At 42.4% G+C, this 26,701-nt stretch overlaps 2 protein-coding genes across 2 annotated transcripts; both read left to right on the top strand.

The window, feature by feature from the left end:
• The first annotated feature begins 626 nt into the window (after positions 1-626).
• On the top strand, positions 627-14,819 carry ssrp1a (structure specific recognition protein 1a). The gene is given in 17 exon segments (XM_048232135.1): positions 627-729; positions 1,145-1,204; positions 1,686-1,871; positions 3,287-3,392; positions 4,789-4,982; positions 6,544-6,701; positions 6,801-6,929; positions 7,132-7,296; positions 7,298-7,351; positions 7,662-7,734; positions 7,917-7,922; positions 9,779-9,797; positions 10,974-11,059; positions 11,184-11,351; positions 11,768-11,877; positions 11,994-12,153; positions 14,275-14,819. Coding segments are annotated over 16 exon segments (1,740 nt in total). The 5' UTR covers positions 627-729; positions 1,145-1,150; the 3' UTR covers positions 14,347-14,819.
• Positions 14,820-17,121: 2,302 nt separating this feature from the next.
• On the top strand, positions 17,122-25,520 carry p2rx3a (purinergic receptor P2X, ligand-gated ion channel, 3a). The gene is made up of 12 exons (XM_048231706.1): positions 17,122-17,348; positions 21,145-21,280; positions 21,886-21,957; positions 22,090-22,159; positions 22,324-22,408; positions 22,832-22,909; positions 23,110-23,239; positions 24,080-24,216; positions 24,353-24,446; positions 24,594-24,659; positions 24,847-24,924; positions 25,021-25,520. The coding sequence occupies exons 1-12, from the start codon at positions 17,227-17,229 to the stop codon at positions 25,141-25,143; spliced, it is 1,191 nt and encodes a 396-aa protein (XP_048087663.1). The 5' UTR covers positions 17,122-17,226; the 3' UTR covers positions 25,144-25,520.
• Positions 25,521-26,701: the final 1,181 nt, after the last annotated feature.

Here is a 26,701-nt window from a genome sequence, read left to right as displayed (position 1 = left end):
TTACTCCATCAATGCCCAGACTATTGAGATCAGGGACCCAAGGACAACTCAGCCCAGAAGGGCCAAAGGTGTATTCTAAAAGTACTACTTTAAGGTGGTTCTGTGGTGAAACCACAGATATCTAAGAAGGACCTCATGTCTATGGTTAGAACTTTGTCGCCATCTGGTAGACTATTAATCACAATGTTTTGTTGACAGCAATTCCCAGAGCCGCAATTCCGGCTCTATAGTTCCCTCTACCGGTAGATTTTAGGACACGCACAACGCCTTGGTCACAATAAAATATAAAAAGTTCTAATAGCACAACAAATGAAAAGGATCCACACTTCCTTGCTGAATTTATTTTATTTCTTCTGTTTATCACTAAACAACCGATGTGTTTGCTTTTGCCTCAATTTTATCATAGATTTTGTAATAGCAAAAGTAGGCTAAAATCAAAAGTAGGCTAAAAACTGCTACAGTTTACATAATCTCAATATTTAAATCCGACAACGTCTAAAATGCTTCCGCTCTTATCTAAACTCATGAAATAAGATACAGGTCATAGACCAAAACAGCCCCTGTCATAATGCAAAAAACACGAACCTCTGAGCATAGACAGCCACTAAGGACCATACAGGACTCGGAAGCGAAAAATACCAAGTAGAAGAATTTCCGGGGTCAGACAACATAGAGACCGGACGCATCACGCGGGAAACACAGGTTTTTCTCACGTCTGCTGACTGTAAGGTACTTCTAAAAACTATCCTGAATGTCTATATTTCATGGTCGTTAATGCTTGCAACTTAGTTGCCCATAATTTTTCACTTGTGTGGTATAACTAAGCGATCGCTTGCATTTATATCATCCGATTCAAAGCCATCTTATTGTTCCCTATTAGTCAGTGATGGAGAACAGCGCTGCTCGATCCATTTTCTAACTTTACTTAACGTTAGCTGGGTAACATCAGCTAGCTGGTTGACAATTGAAGCAATGCTGTTTCTCATGATTACAGTATTTGTTTAACTTAGGATCTAAATAAACAAGGGATAGTTAAAGGCAAGGTAATTGGGTGTACTGTGCACGCGACTACTTACATATGTGTGAATGAGCGTGTGTTAAGCGAGTATGACTCGGTGTTCTTGTATGGCCATTACATCCTCAGGCTGAAATGGGAGACACTTTGGAGTTCAACGACATCTACCAGGAGATGAAGGGATCCTGGGTCAGTACACCCCACCTCCTATCACCAACTCAAATACTGCTCAGTACACTCTCTCTCTCTCTCTCTCTCTCTCTCTCTCTCTCTCTTACACACACACACACACACACACACACACATTATTTCCCCTCTGACATCGGGACATATAAGTTAAATACTGCACTGTAATTAAAATTCAGTGTCTAAATTAAAATATGCATATACTAGAGTTATTTTATGGCAAATCCTTCAGACGACATTTTGACATCTTAAAGACCTCCCAATTCACCACATTTAGTCTGCATAAACCAAGGTCCTTGGTTTAGCAACCAAGCAAGGTCCTGTAAATGTATGTCAAGTGTAATTTGGTATGTAAAAAAAATAATCATACATACGCTATCAAAGATATATGCTAATGTGTGTGTAGTTGTATGTATGTGTGTGTGTGTATATATATATAATATTACCTGAGCTTGTATTTTTCTTTTTCCTTCTCTATTTGCAGAATGATGGGCGGCTGCGTTTCAGTAAACAGTCTATTGTCTATAAGAGCACTAAAACGGGAAAGGTTGACACAATCCCCGTCACTGACCTGTCTCTTGCCCAGTGGCGTCGTGTTTGTCTGGGTCATGGCATCAAACTATCCACCAGCACTGGCCATGTCTACAAATATGATGGTTTCAAAGACTCTGTAAGTGTTTGTGTGTTTTGAATTTGGCTGTGTCACAAAATTGAATTACACAGTTCTGCATTTTATTCATGTATGTTTCAACTAGACATTATGTTTGTGTGTGTGTGTGTGTGTGTGTTAGTGCCAGTCTGTTAGATGGAGAGGGTATATGTTACAGGGAATGAAGGAATGCCTGCCTCTAGGGGTTAATCAGTGGCTCTTGTAAATGTGTGTGTGCGGGCACGCACATACGTGCATGTTTGCCTATGATGTCATACTAGCACTGTTTATTATTAGCGTGAGCAGTCATTGTAGTTCAATCTGAGACGTGCATTGTGTAACAAGCTGAGGATATCAACTCACTTTATGTAGGTTATGTGTGTTTGCTATATTAAGGTACCGTGTGCACAGGCTAACTTTAACTGTTAGTGTCATCATACCCCACTGGGGTTTAGACTGGAGGTTAGGAGGTTAATTGTGTGTGTGTGTGTGTGTGTGTGTGTGTGTGTGTCTGTGAGAGAGAGAAGGCTCTTAGACAGACAGATGCTGTTTCATTGAGAGATCCAGCTACACTCTGGCATCATTTTAGGCTTGTACACACTAGTTGACTACAACCATGCATTTCCAATCATACATAATTAGATCATTTTGCAGACGCACACACACAATCAAAAGCAGCTCAGTCATACTCCTTCCTTTTGTCCTAATCAGGCGTAACAAGATGCATACACGAGTACAAGCAATCAGATCTACATAGCCAAACTAACTTTTTTTTCCAAAGAATATTTGTAGTCAGTACAGTTTTAGCAGAGAGAAACTCAAAACACAAACTGTTTGTTTTCTAATAACTTTCTCTTTTCCCTTTCAAATCTTTTGACCTCTCCTTCTACCAGTCTCTCTCTCTCTCTCTCTCTCTCTCTCTCTCTCTCTCTCATCTCTCACACACACACACACACACACACACACATCGAGCTGAAGCTCACCATGTTCTCACAGCTCAAAATAAACTCATGCTCTCACACAAGCACACACACACACACACACCTGGCGTTGACATGTGGAAGCCATTGTGCGCCGCAGTAATGGGCAGCCCTGGATAAATAAACAGACTGATTGAGCGCGCTCAGAGCGAGCGATCGGCTGGATTACACACACCTCCGACATCCCAGAGGGCCGAGAGGCGCAGCAGTGGAGCCATCACAGAGCTCTGATTCATTAGCTCTCCCAGCTCATCAGGAAGAGTGTGTGTGTCTCCGTGTGTGTATCCATGTCCGTGTGTGCGTGATTGTGTCCTGGGATCTTGCTGAGAGGACTGTAAAATTGGGGGGGGGAAGTGAGGGATTAAGTTTGTTTACATCCTTGACCCCTTTTTTCCTCTTGCGTTCTCATGAATTCCTCCCCTCGCCTCACCCTCCGTTTGGCTTTTGCTTTTGCAGGACTTGGACTCGATCGCCACATTCTTCAAGGCCAACTACAAAGTGGAGCTGGTCGAGAAGGACATGTGTGTGAAGGGATGGAACTGGGGAACAGCGAAATTCGCAGGTAGACACGGACAAAAAAACTCCTTGTAGACACACTTTGATATAGACTCTACACATTGGTATTTAATACAGATGGTTGTGTTTGATATAGACTCTACACATTGGTATTTGTTACAGATGGCTGTGTTTGATATAGACTCTACACATTGGTATTTGTTACAGATGGCTGTGTTTGTGTGTGCCTGCAGCCCCCTCTCTGCTCTCACCCCGATAAACAGACATACATGCCAGCATCACACAAAATAGATCTGCCTGTTGCTGTAGTTATTGTCAAGAGTTCTTGAGCTTTGCCAAGAATAGTATGGCTTATGTCTCCCTCGCTTCATGCCAACAGCATCAGCCTCACCCGCAACAATGGCACACATTGATTGTCCAGTCTGTTGTCTGGAGCCAAGTATAGCGCATGATCCATGCAGAAATCTGGCTTAGATTACCCACAGCACTTCTTCTCACAATTAGCGACACTGGGTCCGAGGCTGTGGCCTACTTGGCCCAGTGCAGGGCATTGAGGTGGTTTCATTGTTTGTCTCTCGGATCGTTTTCCCCACTCTTCGCTCGCGCACTCGCTCTCCCTCGCCCCTGAGTTTTTTTTTTTTTCCGCACACCCTTAAAAGAGTTATGAGGAGAATTCTCTTTGGTTTAACAGTCAACTGTTGGGAAACTTCAGCCCCTCCGGCAGGCTTGTGAGAGAAAGCGCTTCATTGTTTTGCTAATGAGAATTGGCTGATGAAACATTCTGTTCACATGAACGTGAAGCTACAAAAGCACGATGAAAACGCACGCTGACTTTGTGGACTTGTAATTGAAACAAGATCATTTGGATCCTGTTCAAGGAAGGAGCACAGTGCCAAGCGTATGTATATGGCCTGGGACTGAGTAGCAATCACTGTGTGCTTCGGTTGGTCAGATTATACAACGATGGACTGTGGGATGTTAAAGTCCACAATGTGCCGTGTATTAAAATATTGAGACAATAACATGTGGCTCTAGAGCCTGCATCATTCAATATACTGTCTCTAGTGGAAATGGAAGCAGCGCTCCAAGGTCAAAGGTCATCTACAGCTGGCCAAAATCCCTGACTACTTGCACCATATGCGTACAACACTTTTTAGCAGCTTGCGCCTGTTGTGCAGATAAATCTTTCAGTAGACTTAAGTGTCCTATGACATAATGCGCTGAGAAGGGTGGGTGTTTGGCATACTGTCTCATTTGTTGAAAACATCTCGACCGCATTATTGGCAGCAAGTGAACCCTCCCCCCCTTCTCCCAAGTTTGGCTGCAGGGGTGCTGCATCCTTTGCCAATTTGTTGACTTCTTTGTCCCCCTACACACACACACACACACACACACACACACACACACACACACACACACACACACACACACTTTGTCCCCAGGACCCCTGCTGTCGTTTGATGTGAGTGAAAGCCCTGCCTTTGAGATCCCGCTGTCCAACGTGTCCCAGTGTGCCACAGGCAAGAACGAGGTGACGCTGGAGTTTCACCAGAACGACGACGCCGAGGTGGCCCTGATGGAGGTCCGCTTCTACGTACCCCCAGGCACGGCCGATGAGGGGGCCGATCCTGTGGAGGTGTGTGTGTGTGTGTGTGTGTGTGTTTCTGTGTTGAGGTTCTGCGCTGAGGTTCTGCGCCTACATTCCCTCAGACTGGTCTGTTAGGTCATTATATGTGTGGATTTGCTCAGCTTTTGCTACCAGGAGGTAGGAAATCCTGAATTGAAATTCCTGATAACATAGCTGGACCTTTCAAGCTTTGAATACACTACCTCTGCTTGTGAACCTGCTGTGAAGTGGCACTCGAAATGTTAGCAGAATGGTAGCAAAATGCCTTCACATATTTTTTGGTGAAAGCAGATTGGCTTGTTTTAATCTCTGCTTGTCTCTCATGTTATTACTGTGTCCCACTTCACACTTGCAGGCTCTCTCTCTCTCTCTCTCTCTCTCTCTCTCTCTCTCTCTCTCTCTCTCTCTCTCTCTCTCTCTCTCTCTCTCTCTCTCTCTCTCTCTCTCTCTCTCTCTCTCTCTCTCTCTCTCTCTCTCTCTCTCTCTCTCTCTCTCTCTCTCTCTCTCTCTCTCTCTCTCTCTCTCTCTCTCTCTCTCTCTCTCTCTCTCTCTCTCTCTCTCTCTCTCTCTCTCTCTCTCTCTCTCTCTCTCTCTCTCTCTCTCTCTCTCTCTCTCTCTCTCTCTCTCTCTCTCTCTCTCTCTCTCTCTCTCTCTCTCTCTCTCTCTCTCTCTCTCTCTCTCTCTCTCTCTCTCTCTCTCTCTCTCTCTCTCTCTCTCTCTCTCTCTCTCTCTCTCTCTCTCTCTCTCTCTCTCTCTCTCTCTCTCTCTCTCTCTCTCTCTCTCTCTCTCTCTCTCTCTCTCTCTCTCTCTCTCTCTCTCTCTCTCTCTCTCTCTCTCTCTCTCTCTCTCTCTCTCTCTCTCTCTCTCTCTCTCTCTCTCTCTCTCTCTCTCTCTCTCTCTCTCTCTCTCTCTCTCTCTCTCTCTCTCTCTCTCTCTCTCTCTCTCTCTCTCTCTCTCTCTCTCTCTCTCTCTCTCTCTCTCTCTCTCTCTCTCTCTCTCTCTCTCTCTCTCTCTCTCTCTCTCTCTCTCTCTCTCTCTCTCTCTCTCTCTCTCTCTCTCTCTCTCTCTCTCTCTCTCTCTCTCTCTCTCTCTCTCTCTCTCTCTCTCTCTCTCTCTCTCTCTCTCTCTCTCTCTCTCTCTCTCTCTCTCTCTCTCTCTCTCTCTCTCTCTCTCTCTCTCTCTCTCTCTCTCTCTCTCTCTCTCTCTCTCTCTCTCTCTCTCTCTCTCTCTCTCTCTCTCTCTCTCTCTCTCTCTCTCTCTCTCTCTCTCTCTCTCTCTCTCTCTCTCTCTCTCTCTCTCTCTCTCTCTCTCTCTCTCTCTCTCTCTCTCTCTCTCTCTCTCTCTCTCTCTCTCTCTCTCTCTCTCTCTCTCTCTCTCTCTCTCTCTCTCTCTCTCTCTCTCTCTCTCTCTCTCTCTCTCTCTCTCTCTCTCTCTCTCTCTCTCTCTCTCTCTCTCTCTCTCTCTCTCTCTCTCTCTCTCTCTCTCTCTCTCTCTCTCTCTCTCTCTCTCTCTCTCTCTCTCTCTCTCTCTCTCTCTCTCTCTCTCTCTCTCTCTCTCTCTCTTTTTCTCTCCACTGCGCCCTCTCTCTCTCCCCATCTCTCCATCCGTATATTTTCTCGTCCAGATCAGTTTGGATCCTCCCATAAAACAGGGTCAGACTCGCTACCATTTCCTCATCCTACTCTTCTCCAAAGATGAAGACATCAGCCTCACGCTGAACATGAGCGAGTGAGTGTCCCACAGTCCACCTCTCTCCAGACCCACGTCCAGCCTGGGACCTTGGAGTAATAACCTCCCCTGTCTGTCTGTCTCTGTCTATGTCTGTAGGGATGAGGTAGAGAAGCGCTTTGAGGGGAAGCTCACCAAGCACATGTCGGGCTCCCTGTACGAGGTGGTCAGCAGAGTTATGAAAGCCCTGGTCAACAGGAAGATCACTGTGCCTGGAAACTTCCAAGGGTGAGGGCACGACATGCATACTTACAGAACAGTTTTTTACCTAGACTCTTTTTTTCTTTCTTTCTTTCTTTCTTTCTTTCTTTCTTTCTCTCTCTCTCTCTCTCTCTCTCTCTCTCTCTCTCTCTCTCTCTCTCTCTCTCCCCTTGTTGTTGGCCTTTGTCAGTACCAATCTCTTTCTAGCCATGCCCCATTGCCCCCACAGCCACAGTGGCTCCCAGTGCATCACCTGCTCCTACAAGGCCAGCTCCGGGCTGCTCTACCCTCTGGAGCGCGGCTTCATCTACGTGCACAAGCCGCCCGTGCACCTGCGCTTTGAGGAGATCTCCTGTGTCACCCCAGCCCGTGCTTTCCACCCATTGCGCTCCTTGATTTGAGATCCGGACCAAGCAGGGCACCCAGTACACCTTCAGCAGCATAGAGAGGCAAGTCAGACGCCTCCCCACCACAGATGGCACAAGGACAGAGCTGAATATAAAATCTCAAATTGTGTGTATTAGAATATGCTGTAGTGTGTGTCTAATGCATAACTGTCTGTTTTGCATAAACACTCCTCCCATTGTGCAGTGCTGTGGATGCATGTTTTTTTTATTTAGTGGTGTTGGTTGTCCAATGTCTCCAGTGTTTCCTTGTAAACTAAATGCATATTTGCAAACACTGAAATTCCTGGACGTGTTTTGAGTAACTGTTTTTGTCTGCTTTTCTGTGTGTTGCGACTGTGCCTTTGTTCCACAGAGAGGAGTACGGCAAGCTCTTTGACTTTGTCAACGCGAAGAAGCTCAACATCAAGAATCGTGGCTTTAAAGAGGTAATCAATCAACACTACACTTTCAGATGAAGAGTTTTCACTCACTTGCCATGTCACATCTGTTGCCCAGACCCTCTGTGTTGCCGTGGCGAGGGTTGGTGTGGTCCATACTGACAGCTTGTTCTTTTGTCCCTCCCCCTGTGTGTGTGTGTGTGTGTGTGTGTGTGTGTGTGTGTCTGAAGACGAAGGTTGGTATAAACGTGCCGCAGTTTGGGGTTGGGATGTGCGTGTTTGTGTGTGTGTCTGTCTGAAGACGAAGGTTGGTATGAACGTGCCGCAGTGTGGGGTTGGGATGTGGTGCTTCCCTGTGTGTCTGTGTGTGGTTTTTTGGGCTTGTGTGAAGGGGCTCCTGGTGAATTTTTGTTCGTCTTCTCTGCCAAGGCCTAAAGCCTGATTCATGCTTCCTTCAGAAAGGACTGAAGAGAGAGTTTCTGATGGAACATGAACCAGGCTTTTCTCTACCTGTGCAGTGATTGAGTGCTTATTTTTTTGTGTTGGAAAGTAAAGAGGCTTCTAGACTAACCATGAAACAAAAAGAAAAGGAAAAGTAAACACGCTTTTTTTGTTCTATTTTTGAAGCATTTTATTTTCCAAACAGAAAAAAACTGCACTCCTCCTTCAAAGCTTCCTCACGCTTTTCCAGTCAGCCCCCACACACACACGCACACACAGATATTCACTGACGTGCATTCTAGTTGGCTGGTCTCTGCGTTGGAACATAGCTGTGTGGTCCCTCCTGTAGCTGATGTGCCATTGATTTCCCTTAGCTGACCACCCTGATGTGCCATTGGTTTCCCTTAATTTATGAAAACATACAATTGGTTTTGTAAGGTTTGCTCCAGTGTTTGGGAAGTCTCAAATGTCCCGTGCCAAAGTATATCCAATCTTGCTCTCAACTGACCCCCCACATTCAAGCTTTGTAAGCAAACACTGATTTGTGTGAAGGCAACTTCTGAGAGAGAGAGAGAGAGAGAGAGAGAGAGAGAGAGACTGGGGTGGAAAATGATTGGGTTTATGCCAAAGCTAAATCAACTGCTATGCTTTATTTGCACACACCCAAACACACACTTCTAGCCATTACCATTGTGGTTATAGTGGGAGAATGAATCCACAATAATGAAACTGTAGCACTGTGAGTTTTGTCGCAGTTGTTAACGCAGTGGAGTCTATCCAGCTCTCCATCTAATTAAATAATTGTTTAATGTTGAGTGACAGCTCTGATTTATTGAAAGTTATTCGGTAACCTCCAGTGGGTGGCACCAAATACACACAGGCAATTTGTCATACCTTACAGATCACCTAAAACCTTAAAACCATTACAGAGACATTAAGAAGTGTTTGGTTGTGTGTGTCTTTTGTATATGTGATGAATTTGGGTGAAACAAATTACATTACATCGAGGTAGGTAAATGCTCACATTGTTTGAATATTATGGATGCTTTAGAGAGATAGTAACCTTCTATGAAGAAGTGTTTGTTACTTAGATTTCCCTGGGAAAGTAAATCTTGACATTGTTCAAATTGTTTGATGTCAGACTGTTTTAAGAGTGCTGTTTGGTGACTGGTAGGACGGTAGAGGTAGTAAGACATCCTCCTTACAGAGTTCATTTGTGCTTACCCTGTGGTTGGTGATAGGGTTTATTGGTGTGTCATAGTGTGCATAGTGTCCAATATGGGAAGATTATTGTAGAACTCTGTTCTAGATTCTGTGGTTTTATGTGCGTGTGTGTGTGTGTGTGTGTGTGGTAGGCCTACTGACTTCTGTCTACTGACAGAAAATGTTGAGAAGTCGAAAATAATTTCCCTCACATGCTGTTGGGCTCCCTGCTGCGTCTTGAGCTCTGTTCAACAACCACAAGGCAGCAGACATTCTTTTTTTTTTTTTTTCTTCCTGTGCAGTCTTTCGGTTGACTGTTGGTTTGTAATGGTTCAGGCATTGTTGGGTTTGGTTCTCAATTGACACATATCCAAGTAGCAGAACTCTATGGGTATAGCAGGTTAAAATAGTAGGCTAATGTGTGTACGTGTGGTTAATCTCTCTCAAGGGCATGAAAGGAAAGGAAAGGAAAGGAAAGGAAAGGAAAGGAAAGGAAAGGAAAGGAAAGGAAAGGAAAGGAAAGGAAAGGAAAGGAAAGGAAAGGAAAGGAAAGGAAAGGAAAGGAAAGGAAAGGAAAGGAAAGGAAAGGAAAGGAAAGGAAAGGAAAGGAAAGGAAAGGAAAGGAAAGGAAAGGAAAGGAAAGGAAAGGAAAGGAAAGGAAAGGAAAGGAAAGGAAAGGAAAGGAAAGGAAAGGAAAGGAAAGGAAAGGAAAGGAAAGGAAAGGAAAGGAAAGGAAAGGAAAGGAAAGGAAAGGAAAGGAAAGGAAAGGAAAGGAAAGGAAAGGAAAGGAAAGGAAAGGAAAGGAAAGGAAAGGAAAGGAAAGGAAAGGAAAGGAAAGGAAAGGAAAGGAAAGGAAAGGAAAGGAAAGGAAAGGAAAGGAAAGGAAAGGAAAGGAAAGGAAAGGAAAGGAAAGGAAAGGAAAGGAAAGGAAAGGAAAGGAAAGGAAAGGAAAGGAAAGGAAAGGAAAGGAAAGGAAAGGAAAGGAAAGGAAAGGAAAGGAAAGGAAAGGAAAGGAAAGGAAAGGAAAGGAAAGGAAAGGAAAGGAAAGGAAAGGAAAGGAAAGGAAAGGAAAGGAAAGGAAAGGAAAGGAAAGGAAAGGAAAGGAAAGGAAAGGAAAGGAAAGGAAAGGAAAGGAAAGGAAAGGAAAGGAAAGGAAAGGAAAGGAAAGGAAAGGAAAGGAAAGGAAAGGAAAGGAAAGGAAAGGAAAGGAAAGGAAAGGAAAGGAAAGGAAAGGAAAGGAAAGGAAAGGAAAGGAAAGGAAAGGAAAGGAAAGGAAAGGAAAGGAAAGGAAAGGAAAGGAAAGGAAAGGAAAGGAAAGGAAAGGAAAGGAAAGGAAAGGAAAGGAAAGGAAAGGAAAGGAAAGGAAAGGAAAGGAAAGGAAAGGAAAGGAAAGGAAAGGAAAGGAAAGGAAAGGAAAGGAAAGGAAAGGAAAGGAAAGGAAAGGAAAGGAAAGGAAAGGAAAGGAAAGGAAAGGAAAGGAAAGGAAAGGAAAGGAAAGGAAAGGAAAGAAAGGAAAGGAAAGGAAAGGGGGGAAATTGAGAGATTGATGGAGGGAGAGAGCGCAACTGAATTCAGCCTAAACCTTCTCCTATTCCTCCTCTCTGGTTTCCATTTTCCTTTCTCTTCCTCTGAATCCGTTTAAGCAGAGGTTTCTTGGCACGACCAGAGCGCCTGCATTCTTTCATTTGGCCGCCGAAGCGCGGAGAACAGCGGGAGCCATTGGGCCCCTGTCAGTAACCATTAGCGCAGTATTACACAGAGCCACAGCATGAAAACATGTGCCACAACACATTGCAGTAAACCTAGTGTCACTGTCGATAACCGTCCACACCCCTTTCCCAACCGCTCTGCAGAAGAAAGTCAAGGACGCTGGCGCCCCCAAGAGGCCGATGAGCGCGTACATGTTGTGGCTCAACGCCAGCCGCGAGCGAATCAAGTCGGAGAACCCCGGCATCTCCGTCACCGAGATCTCCAAGAAGGCTGGCGAGATGTGGAAGCAGATCGGGAAGGACAAGAAGGAGGTGAGAGGCTTTGACATCCCTCAGGAGGGGCGGGCTGGTTCTTGTAGCCCTCTCTAGGTTATGGCAACCACACATTACATTTCCCCAGCGCTGTATGTGGATACCCAAAGTGCTTTACTTTTGAGGGCTGGGGGACCTCACTTTAAACACTACCAATGAGTAATACTAACCTAGGTGATGCACGGCTTCCATTTTGCGCCTGAACACCCACCGCACACCAACTACAGTTGGAGAGTTAAGAAATCAATTAGCCTATTACACTGGATGATTTGGGGGTCAGTTGCCATGAGCCAGATTACTTCATTGCTCATTGAAACACATTACGCCTTTGACAACGTGAGCTACAGTTTATTTAGTCTCAATGTCTTATATTGCTTCTGCTCCTGTTAACCTCATTCTTCCTCTCTGTCCATAAGGAATGGGACAAAAAGGCGGAGGAGGCCAAGCGGCAGTATGAAAAAGCCATGAAGGAGTACAAGGAGAGTGGTGGTGGTGGCAGTGGTGGAGCCTCTTCCTCCTCCAAAAAGTAAGAATCGTGGTGTTGTGAATTTACCAGGCTGACACTTGCACCACAATGATTTTTTTTTTTTTCATTTTGTTTGTCCCTTGTTATATCTTCTCTTCTGCCTCTGCCTCACACAGAGAGCCAAAGAAGAAGGCGGGCAAATCGAACGACAAGAAGAAGTCAGCAGAGAAGGAGAAAAGTGTAGGCAACGAGAGCTTCAAGAGCCGCGAGTTCATCTCCAGCGAGGACAGCTCCGACAACGACTCCGACCGCGGCAAGAAGAGCAGCAAACGAAAGGTAGGGTGCAAAGACACAGAGCTGGGGAACTTTGGTGTTCTTCAAATGAGTAAACTCACTATACAGTCAGAAGGTGCTGTTGGTAAAATGTCTCTGACGTGATGCAAAAAGACTCTAAAAAGCTTCACTAACACTTTGAATGCGGCGCTGTTTTCGGAAGCTTTGGCCCAGAGTGCCAGTAGATCATTGATCATTGTTGACGATTTTTTCAGAGCCACGGCGTATTCTATGTTCTAGCTTGAACGCATACGATGTCTCGTTTGAAAGGTGACTCGGCCCATCACCCACTCTGCTCGGCCCGGCCCTTGGTGGAGATGGATGGTCAGTCACTCTTTCTAATGTTTTTGACCTGGCGTGTGGTCTCCCCTGATTGTGTGGTCATTCTGGTCTTCCAAACTGACCACCATGCTGGGGAGGGAGTTCCATCTCCACCACGGGCCGGGCCGAGCGGAGTGGGTGATAGGCCGAGTCACGCTTGGTCAGTCATCTTGACTTAGTAGAAAGGTGGACTCATCCTGGCGAAAACGCACCTGCAATATCTTTTTCTTCAACTTTTTCATTTTCCCCTTCAGCACCCGAGAAGTGTTGGCTGTAACGTTTCCGGGAATTAACCTAGCGAGACCTGGCGAGACTGCCATAAACTCACGAAAATAAATGACACTTCAGACCTGGCGAGACTGCCATAAACTCACGAAAATAAATGGCCTGGTTTTGACCTGACGTGCATGCATTACTGATTCGACTCAAAGCGGCAACCATCAAAAGCCGAGTTATGATAAAATGTCCAGATTGTGCGTTTTTATAGTCATCTATTTCAGTTCTATTCATTATAGAGTACCCAAAATCGCACATAAGGTGTGTTAGTATCTATTTTCGTAATTAAAAAAAAAAAAAGCTAAAAACGCAATATTGCGTTTTGGCACTCAACGCATGGAAACAAAAAACGCAATAATGCATTTTTGTCATTCACAGTGTGAACAGGCTAGTTCATTATCGAACAGAGGGTAAGGTTCCTCTAGCATTCTGTCCAGGGTCACTCCTAAACACGTCAGACCTCATAATCAGATCACATGATTCCTGGACACATTTGACCAATGATTCTCAACCTTTGACTCTCAGTATATTCGTTTCCATCCACTCCCTGCTCTTTTCTTCCATTTTGGCTTTAGTGCTTCTAGATTACAGCCTTGAGCTGGTGTACTGTTTCTGAGAAACCAGGGGTTGGGCTGAGGCCCATTATCATATATGTGTTTTAATAACCATACAGGAGATGTTCATGACTGGAATCCCTGATCACAAACACAACACACAGCTAATGGAAGAGGTGATGCAATAGAATAATAGACTCGACTATGCAGTGCTACAACTGCAACATTAACTTTCTTCAGGCCTTGCACAGAGTCAGGTTGTGCAAGATATTAGTGATCAGTTGGCACCCATTGTTTTTTACATAAATACCTCAGTGGTAATTCCTTTGTCTATCACTGTACAAAGCCCTCTACGTATAGGATACAACGGGACATTTTGCTATGGTTTTCGGGTTGAACGACATGTTCTTTCAAAATGCTATACAATTGGACTTCAGGTATGCGTTTTCTGGTTTGGCAGTGTATCAGAGATGATGCCTTATCAGCAGTGACGTGTGTGTGTGTGTGTGTGTGTATAAACCCTGCCATTTTAAAAAGGATGTGTGCACAATAGATCCAACTGAAGTCATTTACAAATTCATGATAAGAAGTGAAAGTTGAATAATAACGCCACAGTTTACACCAATTTAGTCAGGTTCAGCAAATTCTTTATAAAGCTTCCACAACACACAGTGCTCAGCACACCACGGTTTATTTAGGTATTTTGTCAAGGCTGAGGCTGAGCACAACCCATTTTAAGTGGGAAAGGGACCGAACAGATCTGCCAAAGCAAATGAAATGAGCTCTCACGTTTGCGTGGTTACCCGGCTATAACAATTTGTTTTCCATTTCCTATGGGTGTTCCCAATAATTAACATTGACGTAGTCTGCTACCGGTAGGTTGACCCAGTGCTAACTCTGACTACTAGTTCAAAATGGTCTCCCCTCCCAAATGTTTCTACTTTCATTTATTCGCTGTCTTCCCCATTCTCAGCATTCTGATGACGAGGAAGAAGAAGAAATTGCCAGCACGCCACCAAGTTCTGCGGAGTCTGGTTCTGACTGATCCCAACGCGCAGAGACAGACACACACATTCGTGTGTTGTTCTGCCAGTGCTCTTGAGTTTGATGGACCAATTCTTTCTACTGCTTCACCTGTGTACATTGTTATGCACATTAGTTGTTTAGCTGTTCCACATTCCATGCTTAACAGCCTTGCCCCAAGCACATTCCAGCACTCTGATTTATAGAGATCAGTAATCAAGGTGTGTGCTAATCGTTAAAGTGTGCTACATGTCCCATAGCTCTCTCAGGTATTTTCTTTTTTCAAAGATGGGGAAAGGTGTAGCGGAGCAGCAGAGCACTCTGGAGTATGTAGTTTTCTTCCATATTGGTAGATTTCTTTTTTCTTTGGTCACAGAATCCGAAACCTGAAACTAAACTGAGGGCTTGTGAAAAATTACGCAGTTTTATTATACTTCTGTATTGCTTGAATAAATAAATGTTTTGTAATAAAATTGCTATATGTGGTTTAATGTCTTAATGCTTAATCTACTTCCTGTGTCAGTGATAGTGAGTACTTTTTTGTTTCTGTACAAGAGCCTGCTGTCTTTTATAGTGCTCAGAAATGTCGTTCCTGTGGGTAAATGGAGTGAGCTCCTGAAGGGACTGCTGTGGTTTTGGAGTGGCCAGGAGCTGGCCAGAGGGTGGTTTTAGAGAGCTGCAGTGCTAGGGGAAGGAGGAAGTGTGCTAAGAGCTCTGGAGACCTACGGCCCCACACATGGATTAGGTCTGCTAGCTTGCCATCCAGCATGGACACAAGCGGCAGTGTGTGATGGAGCAGTAGGAGCACGCTATTTTAAACGCCTGAAAGATGAACGTGCCGAAGATGACCGTAACACGCCATGACCTGTCACATGAGCCATGTGAAGGCACAGTCCTGTGTCAAAAACACGATCTGTATTCAATATGCAGATTTTGTGTTTCACCCTGAAAACCAAGAAAGATGTTTTTTCTTTCTTCAGTTTTTGGTCTCTTAAGTTGGTCTCAGTGGAAGGCACTAGCAATATACTTAACTGGAGCCAAGCATGAAGGGCATTAAGGTCAATGGAGACAGGGAGGGGTATCAATTGTGGTTTTAAATTGGAGAGATTGTTTTGGAGAGATTTTCTTTTTATAGAAGACAGTCTCCATCCCTGAGTAGCTTCTCGTTTTTCCACCCAGAGCCACACTGATGGTCAACAAGAGACATGTTAACAGAAAAACGTAAAGATTTCCATTTGCTGTTGCCTCTGAAGTGTCATGATCGGTTGCCTGCTTCACGAGTCAACAACTCTGTGTTGTCTTTTGATTTCCTTTAATTGCTTTTGCTTAATTGCTTAGTTGATGTGTTCAAGGAACATCACTGAACATGCTCTTTACCATTGTGCCATATTGTGAAGATTTCAAACAACACAAGGATAAAATAACAGGGTTCCCACAGGTCATGGAATTCCTAGAATTTCATGGAATTTTAATAAAGTCTATTCCAGACATGGAAAGACAGGGAATTTTATTATTTGTGTGGCAAAGTCAGGGAATATGAGGGAATTTTGTTGTAGCAGTTTTTAAAATGTACTTAGTCAAGCTGTTTCCATTAGTGCTGGAGTGGTTATGGTTAGCCCTATATTTCTTAATACCCATTTATACTTATATTTCCCAATGCCCACTATATTATCCTCTCAAAGATGCTACAATGAAGGGATGTAGGGATTCAATACATTTCAATGTACAATTCATTTTGTAGTAGGTCATGGAAATATATGTAATTTTTTTGCAGGGGAAGGTCAGGGAAAAGTCATAGAATTTCACATTAGACTTTTGAAGCCTGATAACTTTGGAGTTCTCTGTTCTGACTGATTTGTGTGTGTGTGTGCATGTTCTTTTCTTCTTTTGCCCCATAATGATCAGTAATGATAATTGCATCAGTCATGTGAAATTTAGCTATTTGTCGTTTTCCCATTCAGCCCATTTCCTTCAATGCTCTCTGTCTCCCTGGTGTTGCATTTCATGAAAATTGTATTAAAGGGACATAAACGAGGCCTCAGACAAACTTGCGTCCTCCCAGCCCCTACACACACACACACACACACATGCACGTTACCACCACCACCAGTCAGTCTCATGGGAGGGCCACTCCTAGATGTGTCTTCATATAACAGCAGTGTAAGCCAGTGTAAGCCAATAGCCATCATCAAAACTCACTGAATCAAATTGTGTGAATATTTGTGTGAAAGATCTTTAGGTTATAGAATTTGGATTTTAATGGTTCAGTACAGTTGTGCTGTATATGACTATACTGTAGATTATAAATTACAGACACATAATGGACCCACTTTAAAAATGAGGCAATGAGAATTCCCACATGCCCCCCCCCCCCACACACACACACCCTTAGACATGCACCCCATTTACAGTGGATATGTTTTTCTACAGCTACAGATGGAATACATTTATCAAAATGTGCAAAAATGACTTGTTAATGATATGATTGTGATAATTACACTGGACTGTTACCAAATTATGTTTTTGACTTGATTGAAGTCTAAATGAAATACTGTACCTATGGTGTCCTTTAATGAGCTTTTTACAACTAATTCCTGAATCAACAACAAAAAGGATACAACTTCAAAGAGAGCATCTTCAATCTGGTGTGAGCAGAAGTGGCGGGGCTGAAAACCCTGCATGTGAGAGACATGAGAGTGTGCTGGTGTGGTGAGGGGAGGGAGCATTAAAGGGAGGGACATCCTTTCTCATTTTTTGCGCTCGGCATTTATGCTCTTTTCACATTAGCCACTGAGGAGATCAGCTGGATGCGCCTCCAAATCCTTCATCATTCCAACGAAGAAGCAACAAAAACTCACATACCGCTGCAAACTAACTCCGTGGCATCAAGCAAGTAAGAAGAATGTGGGGCATTATCACAGACTTCTTCACCTATGAGACAACTAAATCAGTGGTGGTCAAGAGTTGGCTGGTCGGAACCATCAACCGTTTTATGCAACTCCTCATCATTGTCTACTTTGTCGGGTCAGTATTCAACAACCTCCTCAACCTGATCATGTATGTCCCTGGTTAGTATGGTCCTCATATTGTGTTATATTCTTGACCTTATGATGACTTTGAAGGTATTTTGTGTTTGAATATATTGTGTGTATCCTAGTGCTGTATACAGTCTAATTACATACAAGGTTCCTCATCTCTCAAAGATGTGGTCCACTTCAGCTATAGTCAAAAGCCATTAAGTAAGCATTTAGGTCAATCTTCTAAAACTTCAGACTTGTGGTTGATATCAGAATGTTGATGAGCATGACATAGTGCTGTTGTATATGCCATTACAGTAGAGATGGGAAAGGCTTGTTTGTGAAATTGTATTGATGTTTTTAAGTGGCATTGGGAAATCAAATTTGAACTCTCATTTTCTGTCTAGAAGTCCAAATCGTAGTAACCAAAGCAAAGCTTCTCATTATTACAAAGTTACAGCTGGAGTTGAGGAAGAAGTCGTGCTTATTATTGTACCTTAGAGCTAATACTATTAGTTGTCTATTAAATTTCTGTAAAATTAGTGGTTAACTAATACTAAAATATTAAGGTGGTTAAACATTTTAAGCAGACATTATATTACATAAGATCAGATGATGAATGTGAGTTTAATTTAGAGAATTGAGTAAGAAATATGCCTTGTTGGTAAAGATTGGACATCTGAGGTTCTTATGCCTTTGTTAAGCTTATATGTACTTAAAGATCATACTTTTATTTTATATATTCCTGAGAGTAAGTATTATGCAAGTCCCTGTTATCACAGCACAATTTGATTTGAAATACGATTGAAGACAAAGGCTAAGAGTGGCAATGAGTTGATTACGTAAGATGATGAGATGATTCATGCCTGTGAATGTACTGATCACCTCTGATTATACCATATCCACTCTGTGGCCTACGTATCACCTATCACATGCTGTGGTTTGGTCAGACAAGGAGACATGCCTGAAAGATGAAGGGGGCACTTTAACACCATAAGATGGGTGTTGTGCAGGAGTCCTGCAGTTGTTCCCTCGGAAACAGAGTGTGAAATCAATACTGTCCCATGAGACGCTACAAGATGTCCATATAGCCACAAGCAGGCTTGGAATTTTACCATTCTGGGGGCAAGGCCACTTGGCCTTCAGTTGGGCATATTTGGTGGGGGGCACAAAGGCCACATGTCAGGGCACCAAGGCCAAAGTTAACTATAGCATATAAAAATGATCAAAGTTGTATTTAGCCTATTCACTGCAGTAGACCTGCATCACTGTATGAAACATGACAAAAACATGAAAAATGACATATTACATAGAACTGTAAATCTTCTGATCATCTAATAATTACAGATATCTAGGCTACATATAACATTTATTTTATATTTGGCCTGCTATGAAATCATGTATTGAACAATTTAAGCACAGCTCAGCTTTAAGAAACTCAAATAGCCTAGATGCATGCTTAGCATTTTGTGATCATTAAGGCTACTTTCACAAACTGTTAGTCAGCTGTCCTCTGATTTACCAATATCTAGGCGATATTTGTATTTGGCCCATTATGAAATCATGTGGAACAATTTAAACACATTGTAAAACTTAAAGCCCAAATTTGGAGACATCTATGTCGAAATGTACTGCAAATTCGAAACTGGATTACTCTGGAACAGCTAACTGTACAGGGGACTGTTTTACACCTTTGTGTTCGGTAAGGTCTACTGTTTATTCTGATATATGGTTTGTCATGTGTTAAAAGAAGGGTTCGTGAAGTATTCCACCGAGATGAATGGGTAGGGAGATCATGGACGCAAAACCTTCAGTAGAATGTATGATTAAATTGAATTATATTATTTACTTTTCTCGCGAACCGTTCAACACAGCAATTATCGGCTAACATCGTTTAAAAGCTGAGAAAAAGCTCTTTCATGTGATACTTGTGATGTCTGTGTGATGATGAGTAGGCTACTTCGCGAGTAGTTAAACTGAGAAGAATGGGTGAATTTGGACGCACTTTCTTTCTTGCGCTGTAACTTTCTCCACTGCGTAAAAGACTAAATTAATTTGCGCTGTGAATGCTAAGATTATTTTGACAGGCCACAGGCTAAATAAAAATCGCTATTAGTAGGACGCAAAGCAGAATATTGAAAGAAGGGGGCACCAAGGCCACCGTGGCCTGAAAACCTTTGATTTTCAAAGGGGCATCACGGCCAAGGCAAGGGAAAATTCCTACCCTGGCCACAAGGCTCCCATGGGAGCAGACAAAATCAATACTTTCCCATGGGACGCTACACGACAAGTGCACTGGAACTGAAGTGGACAGAAAGGGAAATCTTTTAGGCAATTAGGCTACAGCTGACACATATTGCTTACCTACATATGAATGAATATATGAATGAATGAATGAATGAATGAATGAATGGCTATAACCCTATTACCTCAACCTGTTCTTGCACTGAAATAGTTTTTTATTTTACCTTGTCTACATTATACTTTACTCTCCTATTTGTCCATATTATTTATGCTGGTCTCTAGACCTAACTCTTGCACTGTTGGACTTATGTTGGACTACTTTTTGCACCTTCACCATGACACTCACTCTCTTGAGCACCTTGCCATGCACACATAACTAAAGGACTATGGTTGGACTACTTTTTGCACCTTCACCATGACACTCACTCCCTTTAGCACCTTACCAGTCCCGGCCCTGTCACTACAAGCGTCTTATGCTTGATCACCCTCAAGCACATTGGACTTTCTTAATTTAATTTATATAGTGTATTTAGTTTTTAGTTTTGTTAGTTTTCTTATCTTCTTATCTTCTACTGTCTTTATTGTACAGTGGAGTTTAGTTATATGTTTATACTTATACTTATGTTTACCATTTCTGCTGTAAGTGCATGTTGTGTGTGATGTCTGTATGCTACTGAGACCCTTGAATTTTCGCCTTGGGGATCAATAAAGTATCTATCTATCTATCTATCTATCTATCTATCTATCTATGACAATATTCAAAATAGAGGATACTGACATATATTGTTGTAAGGACCTGGACAAGAGATGAGTATAGCCTCAAGACTTTCCAAATGTGTAAGAGACTTAGTACAGCTTAACAAAGCCAGGACAACATAGCACAGGGTGCACAGGTATATAGTCTATAGTATACTACTTAAAAGGCACCGACAATCAAAAAATCCAGTGGAAACTAGATGGCAGAAGTGTGTAGGCCAATCTGCCCACCAGCTTTTTCTACTTCGCTACCTACAGATGTTTTACCGGTATGATATTTCGAAACGCCATGTTATTTCCCACAATCGACGCCAGGAAGTTGGATGGATACGGAAGTTACGGAGGCGGGACTTATTCTGGAGAGGTCTATGCTTCTACATCTTCTCAGAAAGGACATTTTCCAGCAATTCCAAATATAGACAATAGGGTGTTTCTTGTAATGTAAACTGTTTACTTTATCAGGAAATCCTGTGAAACTAAAGAACCACTGTGCTGTCAGAAATTGTGATTATATTATTGTGCAAATAATGCAAATGGAAATAAAATTATCTGGTTGAGGCTCCACCGCAGCGTCCATACCACATCTGAGCCTGGATTTGAGTCCAATCTCTCTAACACTTGCTTCATGTCACTCTTCACTGTCCTGTCTGAATAAAGGCAAACATACTTAAAAATGAAAGAATCTAGATAATTACAGTCTGGTTCTGGTCTGGACAATTTATTTACAAGTTAACTAATTTTATAACATAATACTATGTTTACATGTACCTTGTAATGCCCCCTTTTCTTTCTCTGTAATTCAGTTGGGTATTTTTGCATGAGAAAGCTTATCAAACTAAAGACACTGGGATTGAATCAGCAGTCATGACCAAAGTCAAGGGATTTGGTCGGTACAACAACCAGGTGATGGATGTGGCAGACTATGTAGTTCCTCAACAGGTGAGCCTACTTTTTGGCAAGCTAACCATGACCTTCTGGCTCTCCTTATCCAGTTTATATCATGTATATATTTTCATCACTCTATAGTCTGTACACTATAGGCTACATTAAGACAAATGTAACATGTGATTTGCCATATGTTTAGGCCACTTTCTGGTGCTGCATATCAAATCCCCATTCCGACCAATGTGCCTAAATCCAGGTCAAAATTAAACTTTCTGCCAAATGAATATACTCTTTGACACTTGGCTGACCTTTTTCTGACCTGACCTCATATTCCTAAAAATATGTTGCATTTAATGTTAGAAAAACTGGACTCATTGAATGCCTAAAGGGTTATACACAAACAGTGACATACAAGAAACACCAAGTGGAAATAAAAGCCACTGTGTTGATTTATAGCAAAATTATGAAAGAATGGAAAATTAATATATTAAAGAATATATCCATTTGCAATGTAATGCAATGCTTTCATACAATTCCAACATCCCAGACTACTTTTAGTCCCACTGTTCTGTATCCATGTGTTATAATCTCTCCCATCTCTCTGTGCATGAAGCCATTCTGTGTATGAAGCCTCTAGCATGTCTCTGCTTCCTCCTCAGGGTACCTCAGTATTTTGCATCATTACCAGACTCATCATGACACATAACCAAACACAAGGGCTTTGTCCACAGGTGAGATTGGGCTAATACACTGTCCATTGGCTAATACATTGAGGTCAATGCCAGAGTGGGTCATGATCAGAAAAAGCTGGATCTATAATTAAAAAAAAAAAAAATGTTCACATGCCACGTTTTTTTCCACAGTATGGCAAAAACTACAGATGCACCCATGACTCTGACTGTGACAAACATCTGAGATCACATCTGGCAAATGGTGAGCTCTCTCTCTCTATCTTTCAGCCATTCTGGTCGTCCTGCTATCCTCTTCATTACAGCAAATTAATTATCATGTATTATCTGTCCATTCTAAACTGCACTTGTGTTACGTGTGCATCTAAACCATGACATATAAAGCTGACCCCTGATACCTTTTTCTAGGTATTTTTACAGGACGGTGTCTGACAGAGGATGGACAGTGTGAGATTGAAGGCTGGTGTCCCACAGAAAATGATACTGTCCAGACGTGAGTCTACACACGCACACACACACACCTGAACACATAAGCTGATTTCATCTGTAAACAATTTCCCTTATTTTCTGTTGCTGGGAAAAGATGATGAAAATACTTTGTGTTGGTGATTAATGGTTTTAGAAATGATATGTTTGAGGATCGGAGTGAGGGTGGTGATACAGAATATGTTCCTTCTGTTGTGTCTCGGCTGCAAATTCCAGTCCTCTGTTCTGATTTACCTGGATGAACGTGCATGGGGACATATGGATTGACACCTGAGCTGTGTACTCCTGTATTATTGTATATATATGCATATAGAGAGATGAGAGGATTGGGCAGTGAAGGGCAAGGGGGAGGAGCTTGGATGTTCACAACACAAATAGACACCGCTCAGATCGCTAGTGAGGTGTTTCTTTCTGTCTCTCTCTTCTCCAGGGAATATATGGAGGAAGTCGAGAACTTCACCATTTTCATTAAGAATAGTGTTCGATTTGCCCTCTTCGACATCACCAGGTGGTTAAATACAAACACACACACACACACACACACACACACACACACACACACACACACACACACACACACACACACACACACACACACACACACTAAATGTAAATAAAAACACTATCACCTGTATTTTACCTCTGAATTTCCTCCATCTCTACTGACTTTGTCCCTTCTCTCTGTACCCTCCTCTCTGTCTCTACCAGGGGGAACTTTCCTCGCACTATTGACATAAACTGTATGTATGATCCTGTTGGCAACCCTTACTGTCCAGTCTTCAGAGTGGGAGACATACTCAGATATGCAAATGAGAGCTTCAGCGCAATTGCTTATAAGGTGCCATTTTCATATATTGTATATTCTTGTACAATCATAGCAGTCTTCTAGCCTGTTAGCACCAGACCTTATCTCAATTGAAATTGAGATTGGGTCTGGACAAGCTTCTTTCATCTTCCATTTCCAAGGTGCGTCACCAACAGACACCAATCAAATTGCCTCTGGACACAAAAGGAGAGAAGAGATCCGAGGCACTCATTAATAAAAGTCCTTTATTAAAGTCCTATATTTTGTCTCTCTCCACTGTCTCTGGACACAATTGGATAGACCTAAAACCAATAAGTATCTATCTATCTATCTAAGAGCAATGAAGGAGATGACATATGCAGAGCAACAGAAAAAACATCTCAATTTATTTTTTTTTAACTGCTTTGATGTTATCATATTAAGCCTGCCTCAACGGTTGTGAATGGTGCCCAGGTTTTAGGAACATTAGAAATGGGAGTGAATGGCCTCTTTGCCAGACGGACCTGCAGAGCCAATTCGAATTTGCCAAAGGTTCGTCTGGGTTCTCCTAGGCTAGCTGTCTGTCTTCTTTTCCTCTCCACAAAAATGTCCATGTCCAAAATTCCTATTCAAATGAAAGAGAATGAAGAAAACTCCAGAACACTATATGCCATTGTTTGACCTCATTGAGTTCTATGACATGGATAACTGCTATCTGATGTTCACCTATGTTAAAATGTGAATTTGAACGCACCTCAGGCGTAGCTCCCTTTGACTCCCTGTGATTTCCGTTTATTTCCCAAACCTCATAATTATCATAATGTTTTTGATGCTCTTGCATTTTGAAAAAAAAACACCTGCTTTTGTTTCCATTTTTGTCTCCCAATTGTGTAGGGTGGCCAGATTGGTATTCATATCAGATGGATGTGTAATTTTGACCAACCTGTGGAGAACTGCAAACCTACCTTCTCCTTCACTAGACTGGATGAGGCGTTTGAGGATAACAATGTTTCCAAAGGTTACAACTTCCGGTACTGAACACTTTGTACTGAACACACATGTGCATGTACACACACACACACACACACACACACACACACATACACAAAAGAGAGATGCGTATAGCCCTGTCCCCTTTCACAGCTTCAGTCTGTGTACATTTTGCAGGTTTGCGAAATACTACAGGTCACACGATGAAGAGGAGTATCGTACACTCTACAAGGCCTTTGGTATCCACTTTGACGTTATGGTCTCTGGCAATGTAAGTACTATGACTAGACTGCTCTAATCCTGTCAGGCCCCGATATCGTCTAAACAGGGTAGCTGTATAGTTACAATGGCTAGGCTACACACAGCAGTATATGAATATGGATTTATTTACACACATTTCTAACTCTTCTCATGGCAGGCTGGAAAGTTTGACGTGATCCCAACACTTATCAACATAGTAGCAGCTTGCACCTCAGTAGGACTGGTAAGCAACCCATATGTATACAATTAATACATAATGACTCACATAAATGTTGCAATAACTGTTGTTAGTGTGCTTGCTCAAATACACAGCATAGCGAAGCAAGCACACTATTGTTCTTCTTAAGCTAACTATCTTATGCCATGTTGTTATTCAACTGCCTCTTCTCCTTCTCTAACTCCATCTAAAGGCCACTGTCCTCTGCGATATCATTCTTCTAAACTTTCTAAGAGGAGCAGAACGGTACAAGGCAAAGAAATTTGAGGAGGTGAGAAGCAATATACACAGCATTAATCTTGTTGCCATGTTTGAATGTTATCCAATGTCAAATGTGGCCAAATATTTCTGTCTGTGTCTCTCACAGGTCTCTGACACAGACATAACTGCTGAGGTCCAAAGTCAAAGCCAAAGCCTTCAAACAATCAGAAATGAAGGGAAGATCTCAGACGATTCTGGATCCTTCTCTAATGGTCGGCAGCGACACTAAAGTTCCTTGACCTCTGACATCATCTGTCTTATCTCCCACACTGTATATCTCTTTGTCAGAGTGTAAGATTTAACAGACACCTGTTACCAAAAAAACTGCATGCCTAAACCTCATAGTTCGCAGGGTATATCAAAAAGACATTTATAGCCCAATACATACTGTATATTTATACATATGGGTAATTTTAATCTGGAAATTTTCAGAAAATGTATGAAATGAAAATGTATTTGTATGGTTTATTTCCCAATTTCCCCAATCCAGGGAAACTGTCATTTCCATCACACAACAAAACATGTGTATTAAAGCAAAATTGCCCAAATAATTACTCTTCCAAATGTATTTATTTAAAAATCAGACACATATCTGCCAAATTTAATTAATCTGTTTTCCTGTAATGTAACTGTAATGTTTTTACAGTGTTAACATTGAAAAAGCTACAAAACTGGGTCACTAAAACCTTTCTGCCATTTTTCCATTGCTGAAAACCATGTATGTTTTAAGTATATTGGTTATGGTTATGGATATGGTTATATGATTTAGCAGATGTCCAAAGCGACTTACAAATAAAAACAATAATATAGTTAAACATTAACAGTGAACAGTTTTAAAATGTTGGTAAGACCACATTAAGGAAAATAGCAATAATAAACAATAATGTCAATGCAATATCAACTAGATGTACAGCAAAGCGGTAAAAAATATGACCGCCCCCCAGTCCCGCACATTCTCTCCGCAAAAATAAAACACGCATCTCAATTTGTCTCCATCTCCTACTCCATCCCCTCAACTTTTGTGTATGACATGATTTTGTTGTTTATCCTCATACCTGCATAATAGGACAGGGACATTTTTCAGGGTGATTTTTGTGACCGGCAGCCCATTTTATTTTCAGTTAGACACAGGAAAGGTGTTCTTGTGGGAAACCAAGCTAACACAATACTCTACAGTACTGTACTACAGTACTGTTTACAACATGCAGTAAGTATAAGTATATATACTCTTTTGATCCTGTGAGGGAAATTTGGTCTCTGCATTTATCCCAATCCGTGAATTAGTGAAACACACTCAGCACACAGTGAACACACAGTGAGGTGAAGCACACACTAATCCCAGCGCAGTGAGCTGCCTGCTACAATAGCGGGGCTCGGGGAGCAGTGAGGGGTTAGGTGCCTTGCTCAAGGGCACTTCAGCCGTGCCTACTGGTCCGGGTTCGAACCGGCAACCCTCCGGTTACAAGACCGAAGCACTAACCAGTAGGCCATGGCTGCCCCTAAGTAAGTACTAAGTAGGATACAACAGCAATGCAAAATTGCATCAGCACAGCTATGACACATGCTTCAGGTATACAGCACTGATTTACAGTACTGCATGCAGTGCCCATCCAAGTCAAGTCAAGTCAAGTCAAGTCAAGTCATGTCATGACTTGACTTGACTTGACTTGACTTGACACATGCTTCAGGTATCCAGCACTGATTTACAGTACTGCATGCAGTGCCCATTGCCAAACAATGTGCAGGATACAACTGTAAACAGCTGGCTGGCAGCAACACGCACTACA

The sequence above is a fragment of the Alosa alosa genome, chromosome 21 (genome assembly GCF_017589495.1).
Source record: "Alosa alosa isolate M-15738 ecotype Scorff River chromosome 21, AALO_Geno_1.1, whole genome shotgun sequence".
In the NCBI taxonomy this organism is placed as follows: Eukaryota; Metazoa; Chordata; class Actinopteri; order Clupeiformes; family Clupeidae; genus Alosa; species Alosa alosa.
Note: the sequence above shows the minus strand (reverse complement) of the source record. Positions and strands in the feature narration are given on the sequence as shown.

What these genes read in the sequence shown, in the direction of transcription:
- p2rx3a (XM_048231706.1), top strand. Translation starts at nt 17,227, where the DNA reads ATGTGGGGCATTATCACAGACTTCTTCACCTATGAGACAACTAAATCA. An exon ending in ACTATGTAGTTCCTCAACAG is followed by an intron (nt 21,281 to 21,885) that starts GTGAGCCTACTT and finishes CTTCCTCCTCAG; the next exon opens with GGTACCTCAGTATTTTGCAT. An exon ending in ACGTTATGGTCTCTGGCAAT is followed by an intron (nt 24,447 to 24,593) that starts GTAAGTACTATG and finishes TTCTCATGGCAG; the next exon opens with GCTGGAAAGTTTGACGTGAT.